The sequence below is a fragment of the Herpailurus yagouaroundi genome, unplaced genomic scaffold, assembly GCF_014898765.1.
Source record: "Herpailurus yagouaroundi ecotype Mexico unplaced genomic scaffold, PumYag 190, whole genome shotgun sequence".
NCBI classification, from domain to species: Eukaryota; Metazoa; Chordata; class Mammalia; order Carnivora; family Felidae; genus Herpailurus; species Herpailurus yagouaroundi.
In genome coordinates, this window is record NW_024412421.1 from 10,996,405 (window position 1) to 11,019,580 (window position 23,176).

Genomic DNA, 23,176 nt, shown 5'->3' on the forward strand with positions numbered 1-23,176 from the left:
TACAAAGTAATAGTTGTGTTTATTACAAAGTAACACAATACACATCCTCACCCAGGGCCTGGGGCCGGCAATGGGGATGGATCAAGGGTCAGGGAGGACTCACATATGATATTTTGTGCTAAAAGTCAGCAGCTCTGACATTTCTGACCCTACCGTTTGATACATGAAAACCTCAAAAGTCCCTCATCTGAAGTTTCAGTTTCATGCCCTGCAGCACCCGCTCAGTGCCCAGCAAGCTGCCGGTACTGGTAATGCTTGTGGATGAACAGAGGCAGGAATGCAGACCTAGGTTTGGGGCTGCACACACACAGCGAAGGGGGAGACCCCGAGCGCACCCCCTATTCTCACCCCTTCCCTTGACCTCCTTTTCAGGGCCCTGAGGAGGACTGGGCATTCTGGGCCTGGAATCTTGGTAGATTTGTGAAAATCAATAGCGGCCAAGGCTTTTCCTGGAGCCGTGACCTTCAAGGAACAAAGAAAGTACCCGTTTGAGGATGGGATGTGGAACTTATCACAGGCAAGCCTGGCCCAGGCTGGGAGGCCCCGGGCAAACGTCCAAAGCCTGAACAGCCCATGGTCCTGGCTGAGGCCTGCTCCAGAGGAGGGAATGAGGTGGGGAGGTAGAAAGTCAGGACGGAGGACTGGAGACAGAGGTTTCCACAAAGGCGTCTGAGGAGGCCTAGGCTCTTTATGGAGCTGCTTCTGCACGGATGGGGAGACAGAACACAGCAGCTTTAATCCCTTTGGGAGTCAAGGGCCCACCAGAGGGCTGGCCGCCCCCTCTGCCGGATGGTGAAGAGCTTTCCTGCTGCCCTGGCCAGACCGGGTGCCGGCACCAGTCCCAGCCATTGTGCCTGGCTTCCTGGCCCACAGAGTGGGTTGGAACCAGAGCCCCAGGCTTCAGCGGCCAGAGCTCGAGGCTTGTGAAGTTCAGAGCCGAGGGCTGTCCCAGCCTCTCTATCTGTTCCCCACCAGGCCAGACCCCACAATTCCAGGCCTCTCTCATCACCAAATGCATGGCTTTGGGATCTCAGGGGTCAGCCCAAAGGGCATACTCAAGTGCGCCCTGCCCATCCAATGGAGATGCTATGAGGCTGTGACCAGCCGGCAGAAGAAAAGGGTCTTATGAGTGGCATGGTGTGTAGGGGTGGGGAGAGCCCTGACATTCAGATGGGAGAGTTAGGCCAGCTCCCTTCGGCCTCTGGCCTCCCACTGTTCTGCTTTCCTGAGTGGCTGCTACATGCCAAACCCTCCACACAGGCCATTTCACTGTGCCCTCACCCTACACCCAGAGGACAGCAGCATCTAGCTCCATTTCACCGATGAGGAAAATGAGGCTTGAGAAGTCCCACCACCTGCCCAATGCTTTGTTGCTGCTGAGTGGCAGAGCGGGACTCTAGCCAGGTCTGACTGTGGTGCTCTTCACCACAACATCACGCCACTGCCACCATGGCTTGCGAGCACAGGCTCCACCCCCAGAGAGCAGGGTCCTCCCCCCACCCCTCCCGACCCCTGTGCAGGGCCAAGCCCACAGCCAGCCACACAGTGGGAGAGTGACAAAGCTATTGAGATGACAGGCTTCCTATGAAAGTCATCTTTGGGGGCCCAGCCTGCCCTGGCAATGACTTCTAGGACCTGGGAGAACGCCACCACCCCTGCCCCACCCCACCAGTGCAGCACGTCTGTCCCCAGGAGGGGGTGGGGAATGGGGTGGTACTAATTCCAAAATGGGGGGTTTATGTCGGCCTCTCCCTCTTGTTCCTCTCAGCTCTGTCATCCAGGTGTCACCTCTCACCCCAAGCAACCACCCTCTTCCTATCCTGTCAGTGGTTGGGGCAAAGGGAATGACTGCCCAGAGACTAAAGGAGGTAGTGCTGGTTTACACGGCTAGTCACAATGTCTGGAGTGCCCTCCCGAAAACGGTATGCTCTACAAGAGGGAGGCTCACATCAGCTATGGGCCACAGGAGGCTGTGGGGCTCCTGGGCAGGTAGGTGGGAGGGGCGGTCAGCTGCAGTGGGCAGTTGCTTACGCCAGTCTATGCTGTCTCTGTCACTTATGACTGAAGCAAGGCTGAGGCAGCAGGACAGCAGGCTGGAGGCCAGGAGAGGCAGGCAGAGGAAAAGAGGACACAGGTTGATTCTATCACCTTCCCAGAATCAGAGTGTCAGATCTCCAAGGACCCTCAGAGATCAGAGTCAAGACCTCTGCTTCAGATGGGGATTTGGGGCCCCAGGAGGGGCAGTCAACAAACGCCTGGGGTCACTTTTTATCAAAAGACTAGGACTTGAACCTGGACATACACCCAGGCTCCCGGGCTCCATTCAATGCCCAGGTTTTGACACAGGCTGGAGCCCTGAGGCTGAGGGCCAGGTGGGAGCCTTAGGAGACCGGCTGTTTTGTGTGAAGAGGTGGGGGTGGGGACAGAAGAAGAGAACGTCATCATAGGCCCCACATGAGCTCAGCTATAGCCAGCCAGGTTTCCTCCTGCCCCAAGGCACATGAAGACCACTCCATTCAGTAAGGGCAACCTGAAGCTATTAAGCACCAAACACATGCCAGTGCTTTCTGCACTGCATGTGTCTCTGCAACATGGGTGGGTTTTGCCTAAGGTCACTCAGCTAGAAAGGAAGCCAGGCTTCAAACCTGACACAGAGACAAGGGGCCTGGGTGTCCTCTTGCTGACAGGTGGACACCTGCAGGAAGGGCCACATGGCTCCTCAAGGGAGGTCCTCCCATGGGCACACAAAGAGGGGACAAGGGGAGTGTTAGTTCTGGGTCACATCTGAGGTTCCTCTTGGCCTTTCTACCAAGACTTCTGCACACAGTTTTGAGCCCCCTGTGGCCTGGGCAGCTCCTTGTCCTCTTGACTTTGTGCCCTCACCACCCCCACCTCCAGGGCAGGGTGTTTGGCCACCCAGCTAGCCACCCTCCACTGGCTCTCAGATGCCCAGACCTGGGCAGGCTTTCTCCCTCTCTCCCTTCTACCCCTGCCCTTGAGAAATGGAAGGAGCCAAGTCACAGCTGGCCCACTGGGACACTGGGGCAGGGGAACAGAAGAAAGGTGGGTTGGAAGGCCGAGAGGGGACATGGACATGCAGATGGCCATGTGACAGGGTGAGTACAAGTAGGGTGAGAGCAGGCAACCCTCTGGGGCAGGGCATCTGCCTGGGGCCACTGCTGCCCCAAGCAAGCCCTGGTTCTCCCCTGGGGCTGAGCAAGCGCTCCTGCTTCCTAGGTCAGGTTCCTGGCTTCTGACCATCCACAAGCTGCCCATCCCTCACAGCCCAGCTCCCTTTGCAGGAGCTGCAGTTAGACCCCTGGGGAGGCCAAGAGGCTGCAGGCCTATTCCCTGGGGCCCTGGTGAGCACCTTCACGGCTTGCCCACCAGGGCCTCCACACGTGAGGCCCTTTCATTCTCACTGCAACTGAGCAAGGCAAGGCTTACCTCCCTATTTTGCAGATGCAGCAACTGAGTCCCAAAGAGGTATAGTGACTTGCCCAAAGCTTTGTGACCAGAGCATTCAAAACTTGGGATTCAAACCCAGCCTTATGTCGCAGCCCCAAGCCTACCACCCAGGCCTGCACACCTCTCTCTCCCTCTCCATGCCCCATCATCCCCCAGTGGAAGAATGACCAGAATAAGCAGTGCTTTGGTCTGTGATGGTCAATGTCTTTACTTCTAAAGCATACATTGGACTCACTATATATTAACATCAAAAGGGGCTATCTAAAATGGAGTCATTCTTTTTAAAAATCCAAATTTTCACATTTTAATAGAAGATCCAAAATGACATGAAATTAAACTATACAATGTTATGAACAGTATAACAACTGCTTTTAGAAAGCAAAAGGAAAGGGGGGAAAATGAGCAGTTGGGCCTGTGGTCGGCCTGGGTTCCATGTCTTTTGAGGCATTGTGACGGAGAGCCAGCACCGAGGGGAAGGACCGGCCCCTCTCCGCAGGCACAGGAAGGGAGCCCAGTCTCATAGAAGAGGCAGATGTGGGCTCTTCAGCTTTCTCAAGGTGACAGTGAGACAAGGGGGCCTCTCTGCTCCTCTGGGCCCTTGGTGCAAGCACTGATTAAAGTCTTTCAAGACCCACACCCAAGGAGGAAGGCTGGTAGAGCACAGGGGCACAGCTGGGTTCAAAAGAATCATTTTGATAATAAAAGTCCTCTGGGCTTCCCAAGGAGGGGAGGAGATCGCTGGCCAGCGATCTCAGTCAACTCCAGCCACCTACTGGTTCCCTTAACCCTCTTCCCCAGCCTGCTCCCTATTGCCCCAGACACCCTTGACCCCTGGTGGTCAGCCAGAGACCTAGAGGGACCCCAGGAGGACCCCTGAGGGAATGCTCTGGCCTTGGAAGTCACTGGATGTTGTCCAGGGCATCTTGGCAGTGCAAGACCCCTGGGGTCCAGGCCAACAGCCAGACTGATGGGGAGGGTGCCCACGGGCTGGGAGAGCACTGTGGGATCAGAGTCCTTTCACCTCCCCCACCCTCGGTGCCCAGGCCTGGTCTTGGCCCAGAAGCAGAGCAAAGGCAAGCTGATTGGGGCTATGCCCTTGACACTTTGGTTCACACCTTCAAGGGGGAGGACACTTGTCTGCATCCACTGGTAAGATCATGCACTTGGCCCTGCTTCCTCCCAGGCACCAAGGTGGTCTAACAATCCCCTCCTTTCACATCAGCGGTCCTGTCTGGCCGAGAACACATTCCCCAGAGCGTGGAACTATGCTGCAAAGGTAGGAAGGGGCACTTCTCGAACAGCAGGATTAGCCCTCAGTACAAAAGCTGCCTTTCCTCCTTTCCCTGTGGATGGCACTGTCCCTGGCTGAATGTGTCACAGGAGAACTTCTCTGCCTCCTCCCTTTGGGCCGGGCCAGTTCTCTCCAGGCAGACCCAGCTCACAGACGTGCAGCCCTCCTGTTATGTCTCACGATCAGAAACCAGAAGGGCACATCACCCCTAGCTGGAGCAGACCGACAGGCCTGTGGCTCACCTCCTGGTCCCCAGGACCATACCACAAAGCTGGCCTTCTCCCTCAAACAGCAACTTGAAGGAGGATGCCCTACATCCAACCCACCTATGGGGTCTGGCCCTTCTCCCAGGCCCTACGATGGCCATCCTCCTTCCTAGAAACTATCTGGTTTCTAATTAGGCTGAAAAGTTTGGGAAGGTTGGGCTGGCACCAATCCCTCTGCAGGGTAGAAACAGGCCACTTGACTTCCAGCCTGGTTCCAGGCCACCAGAGACAAGAGAGGCCGATGGCTCTCAAGAAAAGGAATCTTGTAATGGGAAAGAGGTTTGTGGGATCAGGACCAGCCCCAGCAATCTGGCTCCCCCACTTCCAGGTCCCCAATCCCCCACCCCCATCCCCTGGCTGCCCAGTGCCATCTGTCCTCAGGGTCAAGGCCCAGGGCCTCAGACCACGGGCCAGGTAGAGGGCTCAATGTGAGGAGTCTGGGCGGGGACAGGATGGGGGCCAAGGCGCTCACTCAGGGCAGGCAGGCGGCTACCTGGTAGGCGCCCTCCGCAGCTGCAGCCGCCGCGCTGTGCTGCGCGCTGTGCTCCTGCAGTAGGGCCACGTCCAGGAAGCGCTCGCCGCACCACACACACTTGAACTGCTGCTCGCGGGCGTGCACACCCTGGTGCTTGTTGAGATGCTCCCGCTGCTTGAAGGCCTTATCACAATTGGGGCACTTGTAGGGCTTCTCTCCCGTGTGCACCCGCCGGTGCCGCTGCAGGTCTGACGCGTACTTGAAGCGCTTCTCGCAGTCCGGGCACTTGAGTGGCTTCTCGCGGGCTGGGTCACAGCGGTGCTGCACGAACTCCGAGGATGAGAAGAAGCGGCGCTCGCACAGAGTGCAGCGCAGAGGCTTCTCGGCTGCCGAGCAGTGGGCCAGCTGGTGCTTCTGCAGGGCCGATGCCCGCTTATAAGCCTTGTTGCACACGGGGCACTTGAAGGGCCGCTCGGCCGCGCCCGGCAGGCACTTGTGCCGCAGCAGCTCGGCCGACTGGTCGAAGCCCTTCTGGCACACGGGGCACTTGAAGAGGGTCTCGAGGGTATGCACGTGCTGGTGGTAGAGCAGGTGGCTGGGCTGCCCGAAGCCCTTCTCGCACAGGCCGCACTTGAAGGGCTCCTCCGTCTTGTGTGTGCGCCGGTGCCGCATCAGCGCATACTGCTGCTTGAAGCCCATCGGGCACAGATCGCACTTGAAGGGACGCTCCGCGCTGTGCGTGCGCTCGTGCTGCCGCAGGTCCGACGGCCGCTTGAAGGCCTTCTGGCACTCGCCACAGCGGAAGGGCCGCTCCCCGCTCGGCGTGCATGGGTGCTGCAGCAGCTCCGAGGACTCTTTGAAGTGCAGCTCGCACACGTTGCAGCGGAACAGGTGATGCTCGCCCGAGTGTGCGTACATGTGGCGCACCAGGTGGGAGCGGTGCTTGAAGGTCTTCTCGCACACCGCGCACTTGTAGGGCCGCTCGGAGCTGTGCGTGCGCTTGTGGTGCACCAGGTGGGAGGACTGGCTGAAGCTCTTGTCACACAGCGTGCACTTGTACGGCTTCTCGCCCGTGTGGATTCGCTCGTGCCGCGACAGCTCCGACAGGTGCTTGAAGGGCTTCTGGCAGATGGAGCAGCTGTAGGGCTTGTCGGCCTGTTCGGCGGGAGCCACGGTGGGCGGCGCGGCTGCTGGGGGCAGCGCAGACGCAGCGGTGGCTGCGGGCTCAGCAGCCTCGGCGGGCTTGTAGGTCTTCTCGCAGATGGAACATTTCACGAGGCCACCGGTGCCGCTGTGCGCACTGTGGTGCTGTGCCAGCGAGGTGAGCAGCGAGAAGCCCATCTTGCAGACGCCACAGACAAAAGGCTTCTGTTCGGCCTGCACGCACTGATGTTCCAGCAGGTCGGTAGCCTGATGGAAAATCTTGAGGCACTGCGTGCACTGGAACGAGCGGTCGTGGCCCGCCAGGCACTGGTGCTCATGCGGGCTGGACAGGTGTGCCAGGTCGTGACCGCACACACCGCACTTGGGGCCTGGCTCACCAGCTGCCTGCAGGGGCGCGTGCTGCGGGGGCTGGAGGCCTGGGTCGGGCTGCAGGAGGATGCCATAGACAGCACAGCCCAGGGGGTTCTCAGCTGAGCCTGGGGGCAGCGCGTGCTCAGCCAGGGCCGGCGGCGGTTCTGCATGGTGCTGAGGCTGTGGTGGCTGAGGCTGCTGTGGCTGCGTCTGTGGTGGCTGCTGCCAGCTTTCCGACATGCTTGGGAGGATGAAACAGGGTTTGGAGAGTAATGGCTTCAGTTTCCCACTTAAGGTGATCCAACCCAGACAGAAGCTGCCTAGGACCGGGTATGGACAAAAACCTCAGACAAGGCACGGAAGAGGGACTGGTCAGACCGCCCAAGTCATTAACCAAGATAGATTACAAGGCTCTGCCTGCAAGACAGGGGGCTCTTCGAGGCAGGATGTCAGCAATGCCAGAAAGGCTCTGCCCTTCCCCGATGATTGGTGCTGTAGAGAAGAGAAAAATCGTGAGCTCAAGGCAGAGATACACAGCTGGTCCCTGGGCCCTCTCCCTGTTCTGCCTGCACTTGCCACACCACTGCCACATCAGGGAAGGGATAGAGGTTCAGGGCTGGAAGATGTGCTGTCTTCACACAAGTCCACAGAAGTCTGCTGGCAGCTCAGCTCCTCCAGCAGAGAGCCTCCCAGCTCCCCAGCCTATGACCAGCCCTCTTCAGTCAGATAAGGGGCTGGGATGATCTTCCCATAATACAAGAAGTCATAAATTCTGCTCATGCTCCAAAGGAAGAGGGAGGGGAAGACTGACCCATTAAGCCAAAATAATTTTAGCAGCATAACTTTTTCTTTTTCTTTTTTCTTTTTTTTTTTTTTTTTTTTTGCAAATAGATTCTTACTTGGAAGCCCAATATATTAGATAAAAGCAGAGACGCACTGGTGCAGGACTCCCTGAGGCCTTCCAGCTCCTGAGAGCCCTCAATCTCAACCCAGGACATTGGTGCTCAGGATAATAGCCTGCCGGAACAGAGAACCAGGCCTCCCAGATCTGAGGGCCCAACAGCAAACAACCTCACAGTCACTATTTAAAACAGCTACAGGAACCGAGGAGCATCTCAAAAACCTTCTTTTGTGAAGGACTGAACCACATCCCTCTCAAGTATTCCCCAGGCCCTCTATCCTGACTATATGCCTGTTCTTTCTCCATACAACAGTCTGGTTGGCCTGGCAGAGACCTTAGCCACTGTAAGATGGGGGGTAGATGATAGGGCTGTAGACCCACCCAGCCTGGAGGTCTCCACAGCAGAACATGCCCCCACTCTAGTTATCTGCCTGAGCACCAAAAAACTCCTGAATCCTCTGAATCTGACAGTACCAAGGCCTAGAGGAAAAGGTAAGCAATTAGAAGTTTGCCTCTACAATGTGGGAAGTAGCATGCTAACCACAGAGCATTTCTCCTCTCTCCAGGACAACCTGGAAAAGACAACCTTTCCAGAGAGAGCCCCCTGTTCCCTTGCTCCAAGTCCATAACATTTTGGGTTATCAATGGAAGGTAAAGACCACCCAGCCCAGGCAAATCTCTAACTCACCACTTTGTGGCAGCATAAGGTAACAACAGTGAGAGGGAAGAACTTTTAGAATTACAGGCAACCCACTTTCAGGTTTCCAGCTCCTCTGCCTCAAACACCAAAAAGTTTCTAAGTTTTCTCCTGAGGGAAAGAGTAGGAAAAAAAAGGGGGAGGAGGGGGGGATGCCTTCACAGGCCAGCCCTGCTTCTAACTGTTCTGCCAAAGAAACATAAGAATCAGGGGAAAAACTGTCATCCACAGCATCTTCCGGGAAGGAAAGAAGGAAAGGAGTCGCTGCTCCGGGTCAACGCAGCAGGTTGCATGAGCAAGCAGGTAGGAAGCCTCCCCCAGGAAAGTGGGGAGTGGGGCTACTTTGAGCGCAGTCTACGTCCGGATGCGCCAACCCAGATGATTTTTTTTTTCCGTTATGAATGGCTGCCAGAACCAGGATCCCCGGTCCTGGGCCCCCAGCTGCACGCCCACCCCTGCCCTTTCCAGGAAGGTACAGCGGGGAGGCCTGATAATTCCGCAAAGACGAGAGACGAGTGTAAAGGAGGCAAAGGGAGGCCCCCCACCTGCGTCCCAAGCCAGCCCTTCCTCCTCCCTGGGAAACCGAATGAAAGGCGATCACCTCCCCACCGCGGGCACTGCTACCCGCCCAGCTGGGCTGTCTCCTGTCAGCCCTCACCGAGAATGGCCAGGCCGCTACGGCCAGAGCGCCGGCCCCGAGGGCGATTGAGCCCGAGGAAGGCCCCAGGGCCGCAGACTGGGCCCGGTTAGTAGCAACGCGCCCAGAGGCCCAGGAGGCCGCCGGGTCGGGCCGGAGGTGGGGGGGAAGTGGGGGGGGGGCGGGCGGACTGGCTGGGAAAGGGGTGCGGCGGGCACGGGAGTAGCCCCCAGACGCAGCCCCAGGCGCCCCGGCTGCTCACCTGCTCCAGGCCGCCCGCGGGGTCAGGCGCGGGGCGAGTGGCGTCCGGCTGCTCTCTCGGCTGCCCCTTTATTCCGGCTCCAGCGGCGGTGGCGCGGCCTACGCGCACTGCCAATCCCCGGCCTCGAGTAGCGGCGGCGGCGGCCGGCCCGGGGGCGGGGAACCAGCTAGCGGTGGCCGGGACCGAGGAAGCGACGTGCGCGGCCGGGATAGCGGGGCCAGCGCGGAGGAGCGCCGGGAGGGCGGACGGACGGACCGACGGCCTTGCAGAGACCGGCGGACAGGCGGGCGGCGCGGGGGCCAGGGAGGCGGGGCCGGGGGAGGAGCGGCAGCCGGGGCGGCGGCGGCTGCGGGAGGAGCGGGCGGCGCGGAGCGAGGCCGCCCCCTGCTGGGGACCCCGCGGCCAGGCTGGGTCGGACAGTCAGGCGTGCGAGGTGGCTCTCCAGTTACCCGGTCGGCACTCCTCAGCCGACCCAGGGAGGGCGCTCTCTTCCGACCAACCTGTTTGGCCTCAGGGGAAGGAGGCTCCAGGGCCCGACGCCAGCACCTGAGAAGAGAGGCCTCCTAGACCCTCTGATCTTCTGGAACTGACCCGCCACTGACTGCTCAGCTTGCTCTTAGGGGACGGGTCCCTGGAGCTCGGCCTTTGGACCCGCTTGAGGAGGGCGCTCCCGGACCTCTGAGCCCGTCTCCGTTGGATCTAGGGCACTGACCGCTGACCCAGGGGCCGTCCGTGGCTGGGAGGTCTGGTCGCGGATGGCTGCAGACAGAGCAACGGACAGAGAGGTCAGGGCCCAGAGCGATCTGTGAAATGGGCACACGAAGGCTGGGGGGTGGGGTTCCGGGAGGCTCCAGGTAGCGGTCCAGGCGCTGCAATCCGGCAGGCAGCGTGGTGTCGGTGGTAGAGTCTCCCCCGAGTCCCGCCGGACCCCGCCCCTCCAGGCCCCGCCCTGAGGCGGTGCTAACCCGCCCCTGGAGGGCACTTCCGGCGCAGCGGAATTCCGGGTGCGAGTGATCGCTGAGTCGGCCTCTGGTCTTGGAGGAGGCCCAATGAGTGCGGCGCCCCTGGTGGGCTACAGCAGCAGCAGCTCGGAGGATGAGGATGAGGCCAAGGCCGGGGCCCAGGCGCAGCCGGGGGCTGGAAGCTGCCCTCGGTAAGGAGCGAAGAAGTCTTTGGGGGGAGGGTGCTGGTTAGCGCGACACCCCGACGGGACCCGAGCGTCTGGGGAGAAGGGGCGATGGTGCGGGGCGGCTCTCCAGGATAGGACAAGAGAAGCAGCGGGAAAGGAGGATCCAGTGGACAGCCCTGGACAAAGCCCCAGAGTGCCCCCTCCTGGCTAGGCCAAGATTAGGAGGCAGGTTACATGCGCTCGGGTCCAGCCACCGCCTCTGGGGTGCACCGCAACACCACCCCTGGGTCTGTTTCCTCATTCGGAGAGTGTTTTCATTCATCCAGTAAATACTCATTGAGCACCCGCTCGCGGCCAGGCTCGGGACTGGGACATCTGGCAGTGAACAAAACCGTCGAAGCCTTTATTTCGTGGAGGTTCAGTTCTCAAGTGCCATGCCTGGTGCTTTGAAGAGCGCCTTTCAAGCAGTATCTGGGTTGATGTCACGATAGCTTTATCAGGTACACTTCACCGATGAGGAAACTGAGGCCCACACACTGCACATGACCTGTTCAAGACCCCAAAGCTAAGAAGTGCTACTGCAGGTCAGTCTTGTCCAGTTAGGGAATGTGACCTCTGAACCACACACTGCTGCCTGCCCACTTGTCTCCCATGGAAACCATGCTCCCAGCTAAAGTCCGCCTCCTGGGGTTGGTGAGCGACCGGTGAAACAGCCCTGGGGAAAGAGCTCTGTGGTTATCTGGAAGCTGCTTACAGCACCTGGTGGGAAGTAGGTGCACACAGTCATCCCGTATAAGGGGTTACAACTTTTATATGTACAGCGGTAGAGAATTCTAGGAGGATAAATGTGCTCGTTTTCCTTTTTTCTCTTGCAGTGCCCAGAGCCCCCTTCCCAGCCAGAGGTTGCCAGTACCTGACAGTGTGCTGCACATGTTCCTGGGCACCGAGGAGGGGCCTGAAGATGACAGTGCAAAACATGGGGGCCGGGTGCGCACGTTCCCCCACGAGCGGGGCAACTGGGCCACCCACGTCTATGTGCCGTGTGAGTAGCGTGTAAAAGACGAGTGGCTGAGACTGATAGGTGCCTCTTGATGGGAGGAAGCTGGCCCCAACCAGAAGGAAGAAACCAGAAACCTCTGACATTGATGGTAGGAGAGAGATGGACTTAGCAGAGAGAGAACAAGTTTCAAGAATTGGGGAATTTTTCTGTAAACTTGGTTTCAGTTTCAAATTCATTGCCTGAAATATTTTTTATTAACCCTGGGTATGTTTTCTCACTCATGAGGAGGTGACCAAGGGAGGGTCTAGGACAGAGTGTGAAGGCCATCCCAGAGTGTGGCTGCACCTGGCAGTTTATTTCTAAGAGGGCCCTAGATGTGCTGGGGTCAAGTCCCTCTCTCCTCCCAGCCCTCATGAGTGAATGGCAGGCAAAAAATGCCCAGGCTTTGGAGTCAGACCTTCCTTTACTACCCACTGCTCTGGGTACCCTTTAGTAAGCTGTTGGACTTCTTAGAACCTCAGTTTCCTCATCTCTAAAATGGGGAACACGTATCTCCTAGGACTTTTGTGAAGATTGAATCAGATCATTTATGTCAGGCTCTTAGCACCATACACAGAGTAAGTGATGGCTCTTAGTATTTTGCATTAGATCAGGTCAACTCTTAGAACCTCCATTTCCCCATCCACAGAATGAGAATGATTCCTATACTGCCTACTCAGCAGGCCATTTGGACAAATCGAGTAACGTACTGGGTGTGAGCAGACTGTTAACCATGCAGCTCTAGTCATACATTTGATTTAAAAAAAAAAGTGAACATACAATGGTGGTCATTGTAGTGATGTTTGTCTTTGTGAAAAATTAGGAGCATTCTAAGTGTTTATCAGGAGATTCTAAACATCTAATAGGAGGCTTGATAAAAAGTGCTGTTTGTGATTATGGATTAACTATGGGGCTGTAATCATGAGCTTGCCCTCTGCGCTGAGAGGAAGACCATCCAGCATATCATGTTATATGAAGAAAGCCGGTGGAAGAACAGTTTGAATGGTACACTGTCATCTTTTCAACAAATAAAATACATACATTAGTACATACACTGAGAAAAGGCTGGGGAGGGGCGCCTGGGTGGCTCAGTCGGTTAGGCATCAACTTTGGCTCAGGTCATGATCTCACAGTTCATGAGTTCGAGCCCTGCGTTGGGCTCTGTGTTGACAGTGCAGAGCCTTCTTGGGATTCTCTCTCTCCCTCTCTCCCTGCTCATTCTCTCTCTCTCTCTCTCTCTCAAAAATAAGCATTTAAAATAAAATTAAAGGCTGGGGAGTTAGGCATCCAGGTTTGGCAGTCTGGATACCTAGGGTAGTGATCTTGAAAGTGGGGTATATTCCCCTTGGGGGAGAGGTCAAGATGATCCGTTTGGAAGAAAAATATTAGAACCTCTTTACATATTCCTTTTTTTCTCATCTCTTAAAATTTCTGTCCTTGGGGCACCTGGCTGGCTCTGTCAGAAGAGCACGCAGCTCAATCTTGGGGTTGTGAGTTCAAGCCCCACATTGAGATTACCAGAAAAGAAAGTAAAATGCTTTAAATAAATAAAATAAAATTTCTGTTCTTGAGAGTGTACATTTTACAACACACAATTTTGTAACATACGTATTTGTAATTTAGTTATTTTTAATATTTGTGTATTTTTGAGAGAGAGAGAGAGAGAGCATGAGTCGGGGAGGGACAAAGAAAGAGGGAGACACAGAATCCGAAGCAGGCTCCAGGTTCTGAGCTGTCAGCACAGAGCCCAATGCGGGGCTCGAACTCACAAACTGTGAGATCGTGACCTGAGCAAAAATTAAGTCTACCACTTAACCGACTGAGCCACCCAGGCACCCCTGCATATTTCCTTTTTCACTTAAATTCTTTACAGTGAGCATATGTGTATTACTTCCTTAACCATTAAATTATATTAAAGTTTTATTAAAATACATACAGCTAGGCTGCTCTCAAAGTCATTTCCTCCTAAAATGCAGAGTAACAAAGGCCTTCCTCTGCCTTCTGGGATTCTTCATTCAGTCACACCACCCTGGCTAAGAGAATGACCCACCCTATCTGCTCTTCCCTCCAGATGAAGCCAAGGAGGAGTTCCTGGACCTGCTCGACATGTTGCTGCCCCGCGCACAGACTTACGTCCCCCGGCTGGTTCGGATGGAGGCGTTCCACCTCAGCCTGTCCCAGAGCGTGGTTCTGCGGCATCACTGGATCCTCCCCTTCGTGCAGGCTCTGAAAGACCGCGTGGCCTCCTTCCAGGGGTGAGTGCCCAGTGTTTCGTCTGCCTCTCACCTCCTCTCCACGCTCCTCTTCCTGTCCTCAGCTCCTGTGGGTGGGCAGGTGTGGAGGGTACTACCCCAGCCGGCAGGCCAGACGTAAAGGTTAGAACGCTGCACATCTTCTGGAGCCGCCTGCCATATGCCTCATCGTGAGCAACCTTGGGCATGTGACCTAAGTTCTGGAAAACTCGAGTCCTTACCTGTGGGCAGGTCAGAGGAGCAGTAGTGGCTGCCTCCAAGGGGACCTGTGAGCAGCATGGCACTTGGCGAAGGATCAGAACTGAACCCTGCCTCCGGTTTTGTCTGCCAGCCTAAGACGTTTTCTTCCTCACCTTTTCACATCTCTCTCCTCTTGTTACCAGAGAGCCTTTCCTCCTACCCTTGGGCAGCTCAAAGCCCTGCTCCTTCACTGGGGCTCCGCGATTTGGCGTCTCCCCCAGAGTTCCTCAGTCCCAGGGATCATCCCATGCTGTGGCAGCGCATACCCTTGTGCTTATTTCATTCATACCCAGTCATTGCCATGTCCATTTCCCTCTATGGAGCCAAGCACCCGCAGGCCCAGGAATGCGACTTCTCTCTGAATCCCGTGCATCTCTCCTCCAGGTGCTCTGCTGACTGTAGGCATCAAGTGGATGTTTGCTGAGCCAATGAACAGGAGGAGAGAGGGATCCTCTAAATGTTGGTTCCGGAAGGAGCCTAAGAAGCCATCCAAGTGGTGGTTTTATTTGCAGAGCCTTTCTTAAATGAGGTGTTAACCAAAAGCCTCATTGTGTAGATGGGTGAGAGAAGCACAGAAATCTTCTAGCGCAAGCCTCACTCCCATAATGCAGGAGGCCTTAGGCCCAGGGATTCCATAGATGCACTCTGCCCAGGTAGGGAACTGCCCATTTGGTTCAGCCCTTTCTGAGGGCCAGAAGAGGAAGGGAGGAGGTCAGCCTGAGAATCAGAACTAAAACTCCTCTCTCTGCCTCATTCGACTCCCTCCCCTGACCTTTTTTATTGTCGCCACCAAATTTATTGAGCAATATGTATATTAGTCACTACTCTCTTGGTCACAGGTACCGGAAATCCAACCCAAAGTGGCTGAAACTGGAGGGGGAGGGGGAATTTATAGGCTGTTATAACTAAAAAGCTGAAAATAGTGCTGGCTTCATGTATGCGTGGATTGGGGTGACCAGCAGATGTCAGATGGCACCTGACTGTCACCATCTCTTAGCTCAGGCCCTCTCCACGTTGGGCTTCATTCTCACAAAGGCAAAGAAGGCTACCGGCAACTTGGGGCTGCTGGTCTACCAGCCTGGGGAGACAGCCCTTTTTTCTAATGGCTTCAGCAAAAGTCACGGGAATGACTTTGATTGGTCCGACTTGGCTAACATGCTCTCTGTTTGTGAGTACAGTTAACAAAACCCTTTCCCCTTCTCCATGAGAATGCTTCCGTTCCCCTGCTTCCAGCTCTGTTCTCTGGATAAAGGTGGAATGTCAGCTGTGTTTGGGGCCATGTTACTCGTGGTAAAAATGACCTGTTGGCACCCTGCATCTGGGCTGTGAAGACTGTGAGTGAACGAAACTTCTGGCAAGAAGCCGTGGCCCTGGGCTTCCCTGCATGCGGTGGTTCTTTGACTGGACAACTCCCTTTCTGGGACCTCTGGAAACTTGGCCCAAGGGCCATTACAAGAGATAATGGTCCCTGAGGGGGCACAGATGTACGTTATCCTCTTGCTCACTTTGGGACCAGAGAATAGTGCCTAGATCACTGAGTTGGCTCCCCCTGATGCTCACCTGCTGGTGCATGGCGTTTCCTACTTCGTGTGAGTTCAAGCCTCATGTTGAGTGTAGAGATTACTTTAAAGAAATAAAAAAGGAGCACCTGGGTGGCTCAGTCTGTTAAGCGTCAGACTTCGGCTCAGGTCATGATCTCATGGGTAGTGAGTTCAAGCTGCACATTAGGCTCTCTGCTGCCATCGCAGAGCCCACTCCAGATCCTGTGTATTTCTCTCTCTCTCCCTCTCTCTCAAAAATAAAAATAAATAAACATTAAAAATTTTTAATAATAATAAATAAATATATTTGATAATTTCAAAAAGATATATTGGGGTGCCTCACTGGCTCAGTTGACTCTTGATCTCAGGGTTGTGAGTTCAAGCCCCACATTGGATGTAGAGATTACTTAAAAATAATATCTTAAGGGCGCCCGCGTGGCACAGTCAGTTGAGCATCCAACTCTGGATTTCAGCTCAGGTCATGATCCCAGAGTGGTGGGACCAAGCCCCGAGTTGGGGTCCATGCTGAGAGTGGAACCTGCTTGGGATTCTGTCCCTCTCTCTCTCTCTCTCTCTCTCTCTCTCTCTGCCCCTCTCCCCTACTTGCATGCATGCTCTCTCTCTCAAATTAAAAAAAAAAAAATTAAAATCTTTTAAAAATAAATAAGATAAAATTTTTGCTAGCATCTGAGTGAAGCTATGTGTTAACTTTAACTGGGTGATTATGTAAGGTCTTATCTTGCTCTAATATTTTAGTGTTCAGTTATATCATCTGTATAATAGGGTAACAAAATGAAGTGTGAAATGAATTAACTGTATTTTCAAAATCCTCTTTTTTAAATATAAATTTTTTCTGATTTTTTAAAATTATTCTTTCTGAAATGTGGTCTTTCCTCTTCTAAATTCCAGATTCTTCTTTATTGCCAACCGGGTAAAGATTTATACCAACCAAGAGAAAACAAGGTGGGTCTGGCCTTGTCTGCCCCAATTTTTTCATTGTTTATGCTTTAACCAACTCTATGACTATAAAAGCATCTGTTCCCAAATCTGAACCTTTCATTAAGAAAAATAACTAGAGGAACGTGGGGGGAGGGACAGAGGTAGAGAAAAACATCTTGGTAAAGTGAACAAAAGCCTGCCACTGGAAGAAAACCTGGGCCCCTGCCCAGCTCTGTCTCCAGTTGAACGTTTAGCTCATACCTTCACCTCCGTGACCTCTCATTTCCACACTGTCACACGCCTGTCCTTGATACATCCATCAGTGGGCAGTCATGAAGCTTGAATGAGCCAACCGTGTTCCGTAAGTGGTGGAGTGGGTTGAAGCTGGGAGGTAATGGATTACAGATAGTGACAGTAGGCAAGTCAACTAATAAGTTTTACTGAGGCCAGGAGGGGGGTGGCTGAAGATATAGGCTCACAGGAGGGTTTTTAAAGATGAGAGCATGTTGAGAGCTGAGGGGAGGGTAGCTGGCACCCAAGAGCCAAGGGTCCAGACTCAGGAGTGATGCAATGGCGGAGAGCAGGGCCACAGAAGCTTGGGGGTTGTAGACATGGCAGGGGGAGATGAAGGCGGTCCTGAAGGGTTGTGAGACCCTGGGGGAGGGTTACAGACAGAGGAAAGAGCCAGCCAGGAGATGGGGCAAGAACCTGTGGCCCCGACCTAACTGCTTTCTCTCACATCCTCTGCCCCAGCGGGGATGGTTTGTTCTCAGTGGCTGCATCTCATGCCGTGTTGTCTCCACTTCTGCTTTCCCCAGGACGTTTGTTGGGCTCGAGGTCACCTCAGGGCACGCCCAGTTCCTGGACCTGGTTTCAGAGGTAGACAGAGTCATGGAGGAATTTGACCTCACCACTTTCTACCAGGTAACAGCCTTTTCTTCTCCACCAGCCTACCTAGAACTGGAATAAAACCATCCTTAAAGAAGCCCTTGTTGGAGGCAAACTGAAGCAAGCCCTCCAGAACTGGCCCATGTGAAGTGTCCCGAATGCCAGTCTTCAGGGGACACACCTCTGGGGGGGTGAAGGGTCTGAGGTGTAATCAGGTGCAGCCCATGGAAAGTCCAACATTTCTTACAAATCTTTGTTATATCTCAGATATGCACAAGACTTACCCATTGTACTCCATATGGATCCGTGTTTATCTATTTTTTAAGAAGTAGTAATTCTCCCAAATTTTTTTTAGTAAAACTGACACACCAGGAAGAGTTGTAGCTTCACAGGCCTTCCTGCCCCTCGCCCTGTGCCCTCCAGGGGTACTTGAACTCCAAATGGAGTATCAGGTTTTTAAAGGGTTTGATACAGTCTTTTAAAACCATGCTGACGTATAGGAGCATGAGTGTCAGTGGAGATTATTAGTTATAACTTTAGACATTTTAGTTTTTGTCATTTCATCTTAGAAAGTATGTCACCTATTGAAATCTTTAGACAGAAAAAAGAGCTGGAGCCTGCGTTCTCTTCCATGTCCCAGATCTAATGATTCTGTGTAAAGGAAAGCCTCTCAGAACAGGACTATCTTAGTCAGCTGAGGTCACCATAACAAAACACTGTAGCTGGAGTGGTTTAAACAACAGAAATTTATTTTCTCACAATTCTGGAGCCTAGAAGTCCATGATCAAGGTGCCATCATGGTCCATTTCTGGTGTGGACTCTCTTCCCAACTTGTAGACAGCTGTCTACTCCCTTTGTCCTCATACAGAGGAAAGAGAGGAAGCCAGCTTTCTGCTCTCACACATGCATGAACCCCATCATGAGCACCTCATTTTGATACCCTCCTCTAAACCTAATTATCTCCCAAAGGCCCCACCTCCAAATGCCATTACATTGGGGGTTAAGGCTTCAACATATGAATTGGGGGGGAGGGGGGGGGGAGGGACACAATTCAGCCCATAGCAAGCGCCAGCCCTGGGCTGTTTTCTCTATCAGCAGAGGGTGCTTGGGATCAACACTGAGGGTCTGGTCTCTCATGAAGCAGGCCAGGGATCCAGCAGGGATCCTGTGACAACACTGTGACAGACCTACGGTCATGTCCGGACCTGCCAAGGCATCCAGGTGACCGCCTACTCCCTGCTATTCCTCCGCAGGACCCCTCCTTCCACATCAGTCTGGCCTGGTGTGTGGGTGACGCGCGTCTCCAGCTGGAAGGGCAGTGCCTGCGGGAGCTGCAGGTGAATTCCCGCTACGGGAGCACAGAGGGTGCTGAGAGGGTGACGGGATGCGTGCCGGGAGTGGCAGGGGAGCTGACGGGCCCTGAGGGTTAGGCATGCAAACCGGAATCCCTAGAAATAGCTGACTGGGGAGGGGGCCTCCTCACCTTTCCTTGCTGCTTGAAGGGCAGTCCCGTGGCTGCAGCACCTGGGAGCCGGTTAGCAATCCAGACTCTGGCCCCAACCCAGACCTAAGAAATCAGAATTGCCTTTGAACAAGATGTCTAGGCATTTGTGTGCACGTTAAAATTTGAGAAGCACGACCCTAGAACACTGGTCTGAGAGTATGCCAGAAGCCTCTCCCGAAGTCCTTGCCCCTCACCCAGAGGCCAAGGGCTTGGGTGCCTACAGGGGCCTGGCTCGTGTTGGAAATGAGTGAAACGTGCCAGGCGTAGGGAACGTCCACCCGGGGAGCTTTCGTATTTTGATAAGTAGGTGATGTATCTCACTTTGCCGTCGGTGCCTTCAGAGTTGCTGATACACCACCTCCGGCAGAGGAGAGAGCGGGGAAGGGCTGTCGTGTGGGAATGCGGACATAGTGTTGCTAGCACTTGTTTTTCAAGGGAGGCCAGAAGTCCAGATTTTTATGTGGAACTAATGTGTATTTTTTTAAAAAAAACATGTCGCAAGCCAAACAAAGCATGTGCAGGAGGGATACAGCCCCTGGGCCATCGTCAAGCAGCCACCTCTGCCCTTGGCCTAATCACGCTGTGGGGGCAAACAGCCCTGGTTTCAGGCTCCAGCAGATCCGACCCCAATTCCAGTTCTACTGGGTTCATAATCCGGGGCTCTCAGCACCCTTTTCCTCCTGTGCCAAGTTGGGGCGATAGGACTGACCTCATGAGATTACTGAAGCGCAGAGCCTAGAGCCTGCACGGTCCTCAGTCTCCCTCCACCGGGCCCAACCTCTGAAGGATTTGAGTAGGCTGGTCTGGCTTCCAGTGCCCTCTGGGTCCCCGGTTCCCTTTAACGTGACTGTCTTTTCTCGGCTCCCGGTGGAAGACAATTGTTGACGAGTTTGAAGACTCCGAGATGGTGCTGCGTGTGCACGCTGAGCAGGTCCGCTGCAAGTCTGGGCACAAGTTCTTCTCGATGCCTTTGAAGTGAGCACCAGAGGCCCTCGTCCCAGGCCACTCTGCAGGCTGGGTGGAGATGGAAGAGCCTGCTCCAGTCCATGGGGACGTTCCCAGCCTCCCACTGGAGGGCCTGGCTGTGGTCTCTGGGTGCCCGGGTCCCTGGGGGCTGGTTCTCTCCTGGCCCTTCTGGGTCGCAGGTTCAGCGCTGGTACGTGTGGTCATTGTCAGGAACCACCAGTAGAGGGCAGCCTGGGCCTCCTAGTTCTAGGTCTGTGGACCTGCCCCGCACAAAAGAAAGTAGGGTGACCCAATGAGCCCGCCCAGACTCAGCCAGAATCCCCACTGCAGCCCCTCCAAGAAATGGCCCCTCTCCCACACCCTTCCCCCTTCAGCTGTTTGGATTTTGATGCCCTTGGCCGCCACCAGGGCTTTTAAAACCATCATGTCCTGGCTCTTCCCCACTCAAGCTAGACACCGGTGCTTGAATGGGTCTGTCACCCTCCCTCCTAGAAGCGTGTCACTTTTATTTATTTATTTATTTTTAGTCTCACCCCTCCTGTGCCAGCAGAGGGCATTTCAGGGCCAAGGTACAGAGTGCTAATTTGTGGTTCTACATCGGTTTTCTCCATTCCTGCCTCCCACTCGCCCCCAGCCAGGTGCCTGGGGAGACGTGAGCAGATGTTTCATTTTGGCCTGGCTGGTGGCTCTAAGCCAGGCCTCCAACGCTCTGTGACCTCTGGCTTCTCATCAGCTTTCCCAAAGAGGCAGAGAGGCGTCTTCCCCCAAAGTTCTCTTTCCGCTGCCTTCAGCTGCCTGCTGTGGGCTGCAGGTGTTCTGAGGGGGCCGTGGAGGTGGGGTCAGGGGGCACCCAGGGCCTTTATTTTTCATCAAGCCTTCACCAGAGCAAAAGGCCAGTCCTCCCTGGTTGTCACCTGGATCTTTGGTGATGGATAAAGAGATATTTTTATGTGGTAGTCTTAAATTATGTTCAACAAATGAAAATTGCAATTTTAATTTTGGCTTTTGTCTGGGACTGCTTCTGTTCAACTAGGTGAAAAGAGGACTTTCCTCTGCCCCCACCTTCCCCAGCCTGCTTCACGGTGTGGAGGGACTCTTGGAAATCTGTTATGACTGCTAAGGTGGCTGTGAGAGGCATTGACAGAGCCTCAGTCAAACGACAGTGGGGTCACCCGGCCTGCTGGGCCTACAAGTAGCACAAACCACATCTGGCCCAGGGCTTGGCCTGTGGTGGGGGGCGGCCACCCCTCGTCAGTGACATTCAGACCTGACACTGCTGTTAATGCAGCCCTTTCTAGGGTCATGTCATCTGTTCTCCCAGTGATAACCCAGAAAAGTAAGATGGGGAGGAATGACTCTTCCACTTGGACAGAGAAACAGGTTAAATGTCTTACCGCTGGTCCACCCTGACCTCGATCCTGCCCTGAGGCTCCTGGTCAGGACTGCTCTCCCTGTGCACACCACCCACTGCGCGCCCGGCCGGCCGCCGCCCGGCGCCACCGCCCCAGGCCTGAGGCAAGGGGACCTGTTACTCTGGCTCTCGCTCTGCCTCCTGCACCTCCGGACTTTCCAAGGCAAGTTCCCCCTCAGTGCCCAGACACGCAGGAAATCCCATCCTGTGATTCCCCAACCCCACTGCACTGATCTGCTGATTCAACTCTGACTGCTCAGTCAGTGCTGGATTTTGAGGTCACACTGGAGAGGCAGAAGCAGCCAGGCATCTTCCTGGCATGCAAGGAACACAGTGAATTTGCTGTGCAGCCAGCACTTACCGCTACCGGCTCTGTGTCTGGATGCTTAGGGTGAGGGGGCAAGCAGGGTGTGCAGAGCAGGATCCCCACTCCCGACTTCGCACTTGTCAGACTGGGAAGTGCAAGCAGAGTCACCCGGTATCCTGCACGTTCCGATTTCAACGTGGAAGCCAGCCTCTTTCAAGGCAGGCTCTGTGGGCACAGACCACCTGATTTTCCCCCATCTTGGGCACTGGCTCTCCCCAGGAGAGCCCCACCACCATTAACAAACCCAAGAGGACTGGCTGGGCTGGTCCCAGGGGAGGATGTGGCCCGGATGGAATTACAGTAGGGCAACTTTGAGAAATGGGCCAAGATCAATAAAGGGCTCTTCAGTGGGGAATGGCAGGTGGTGGCAGAGGAAGGAAGTAGGAGACTCACTGAGGGGGGAGGGTCGGCAGGCCGGGCAGGAGGCTGGGCAGAAGGCTGGGCGTCAGGGGCTTGGCGGGAGCCCAGACACTGAGTGTGCCTGCTGAAGCCGCCTGCTCACCAGCGCTCCGCTGACAGTGCAGAAGCAGCTGGGGCTCTTCCATAAGAGGAGATGTGCTTCGAAGACAGAAGAGGAGACCAGCACAGGCCGGGGGCCACCCCTCCCCAGGCTGGCTCGGAATAGAGAGATTGCTCTTGATGGGGCTTTTATCACACCAGAGAGAGTGCAAAATCAACACATCTGGCCTTGGTGTCCTCAGATGTTCCCTGCAGGGCAGGGAAGTGATCATCGAGGCCTCCTTGGCCCATTTCCACCTGGCACTCTTGGCTCTCTCCACACGCCTCTCCAGACCACCCCAGCTTTGTTTCCAAGGAAGAGGGAAATTACCTCGGCTTGTTTGTTTATTCCTTGTCTTGGTACCAGGAGCCTGAAGGGCCCACAGTGGGTGGGGTTGGGGGTGGGGGGGCCTGGGCCTTGTTCCAACCCACAGCGCCTTGCCTTTTTGAGGGACCACAGCCACTACCTGAGCCAGAACCTTCCTTGTACAAACGAGGAGGCAAACCCAAAGAGGGGAAACAGCTCGCTGAAGATTGCCTGGTAAATTAGTGCTTGGGCAGCCCCCAGGCCTGGCTTCTAATCCCCAGCTGTTTGAGACCCTCACGGCACCTCAGGGTCTCAGAGTGAAACTGTGCTATGAAACCACATGTCTGTGCTTTAATTCAAAAGTTTCCAAGAAAACAAAAGGAGTAGGGGGAGGTTCTAGATGAAATGACATTAGCAAAACGTGGGTAATGTTTAAAGCTGGGTGACTGGGGGTGCCTGGGTGGCTCTGTTGGTTAAGCATCCAACTTCAGCTCAGGTCATGATCTTGTTGGTTGGTGAGTTCGAGCTCTGCATCAGGCTCTGTGCTGACAGCTCAGAGCCTGGAGCCTGCTTTGGATTATGT

General features: G+C 54.9%; 2 protein-coding genes and 1 long non-coding RNA gene across 4 annotated transcripts in view; 1 reads left to right on the plus strand and 2 right to left on the minus strand.

The window, feature by feature from the left end:
• Positions 1-10,188, minus strand: ZNF319 (zinc finger protein 319). The gene is made up of 2 exons (XM_040498160.1): positions 9,513-10,188; positions 1-7,507 (listed from the first exon to the last, which is right to left on the minus strand). The coding sequence occupies exon 2, from the start codon at positions 7,253-7,255 to the stop codon at positions 5,498-5,500; it is 1,758 nt and encodes a 585-aa protein (XP_040354094.1). The 5' UTR covers positions 7,256-7,507; positions 9,513-10,188; the 3' UTR covers positions 1-5,497.
• USB1 (U6 snRNA biogenesis phosphodiesterase 1) lies at positions 10,184-21,011 on the plus strand. 2 transcript variants are annotated; one of them, XM_040498162.1, is made up of 7 exons: positions 10,184-10,297; positions 11,517-11,683; positions 13,752-13,935; positions 16,623-16,676; positions 17,471-17,576; positions 18,794-18,877; positions 19,919-21,011. In XM_040498162.1, the coding sequence occupies exons 2-7, from the start codon at positions 11,572-11,574 to the stop codon at positions 20,021-20,023; spliced, it is 645 nt and encodes a 214-aa protein (XP_040354096.1). In that variant the 5' UTR covers positions 10,184-10,297; positions 11,517-11,571; the 3' UTR covers positions 20,024-21,011. The 2 variants fall into 2 exon arrangements, with proteins under 2 accessions (XP_040354096.1, XP_040354095.1); XM_040498161.1 differs by lacking the exon at positions 10,184-10,297 and adding an exon at positions 10,473-10,665.
• The window catches only part of LOC121045373 (uncharacterized), a 15,034-nt gene continuing 12,040 nt past the window's right edge, over positions 20,183-23,176 (minus strand). The window contains exon 5 of the long non-coding RNA XR_005797720.1: positions 20,183-20,270. This is a non-coding gene — a long non-coding RNA (uncharacterized LOC121045373). The remainder of the gene's footprint in view (positions 20,271-23,176) is intronic.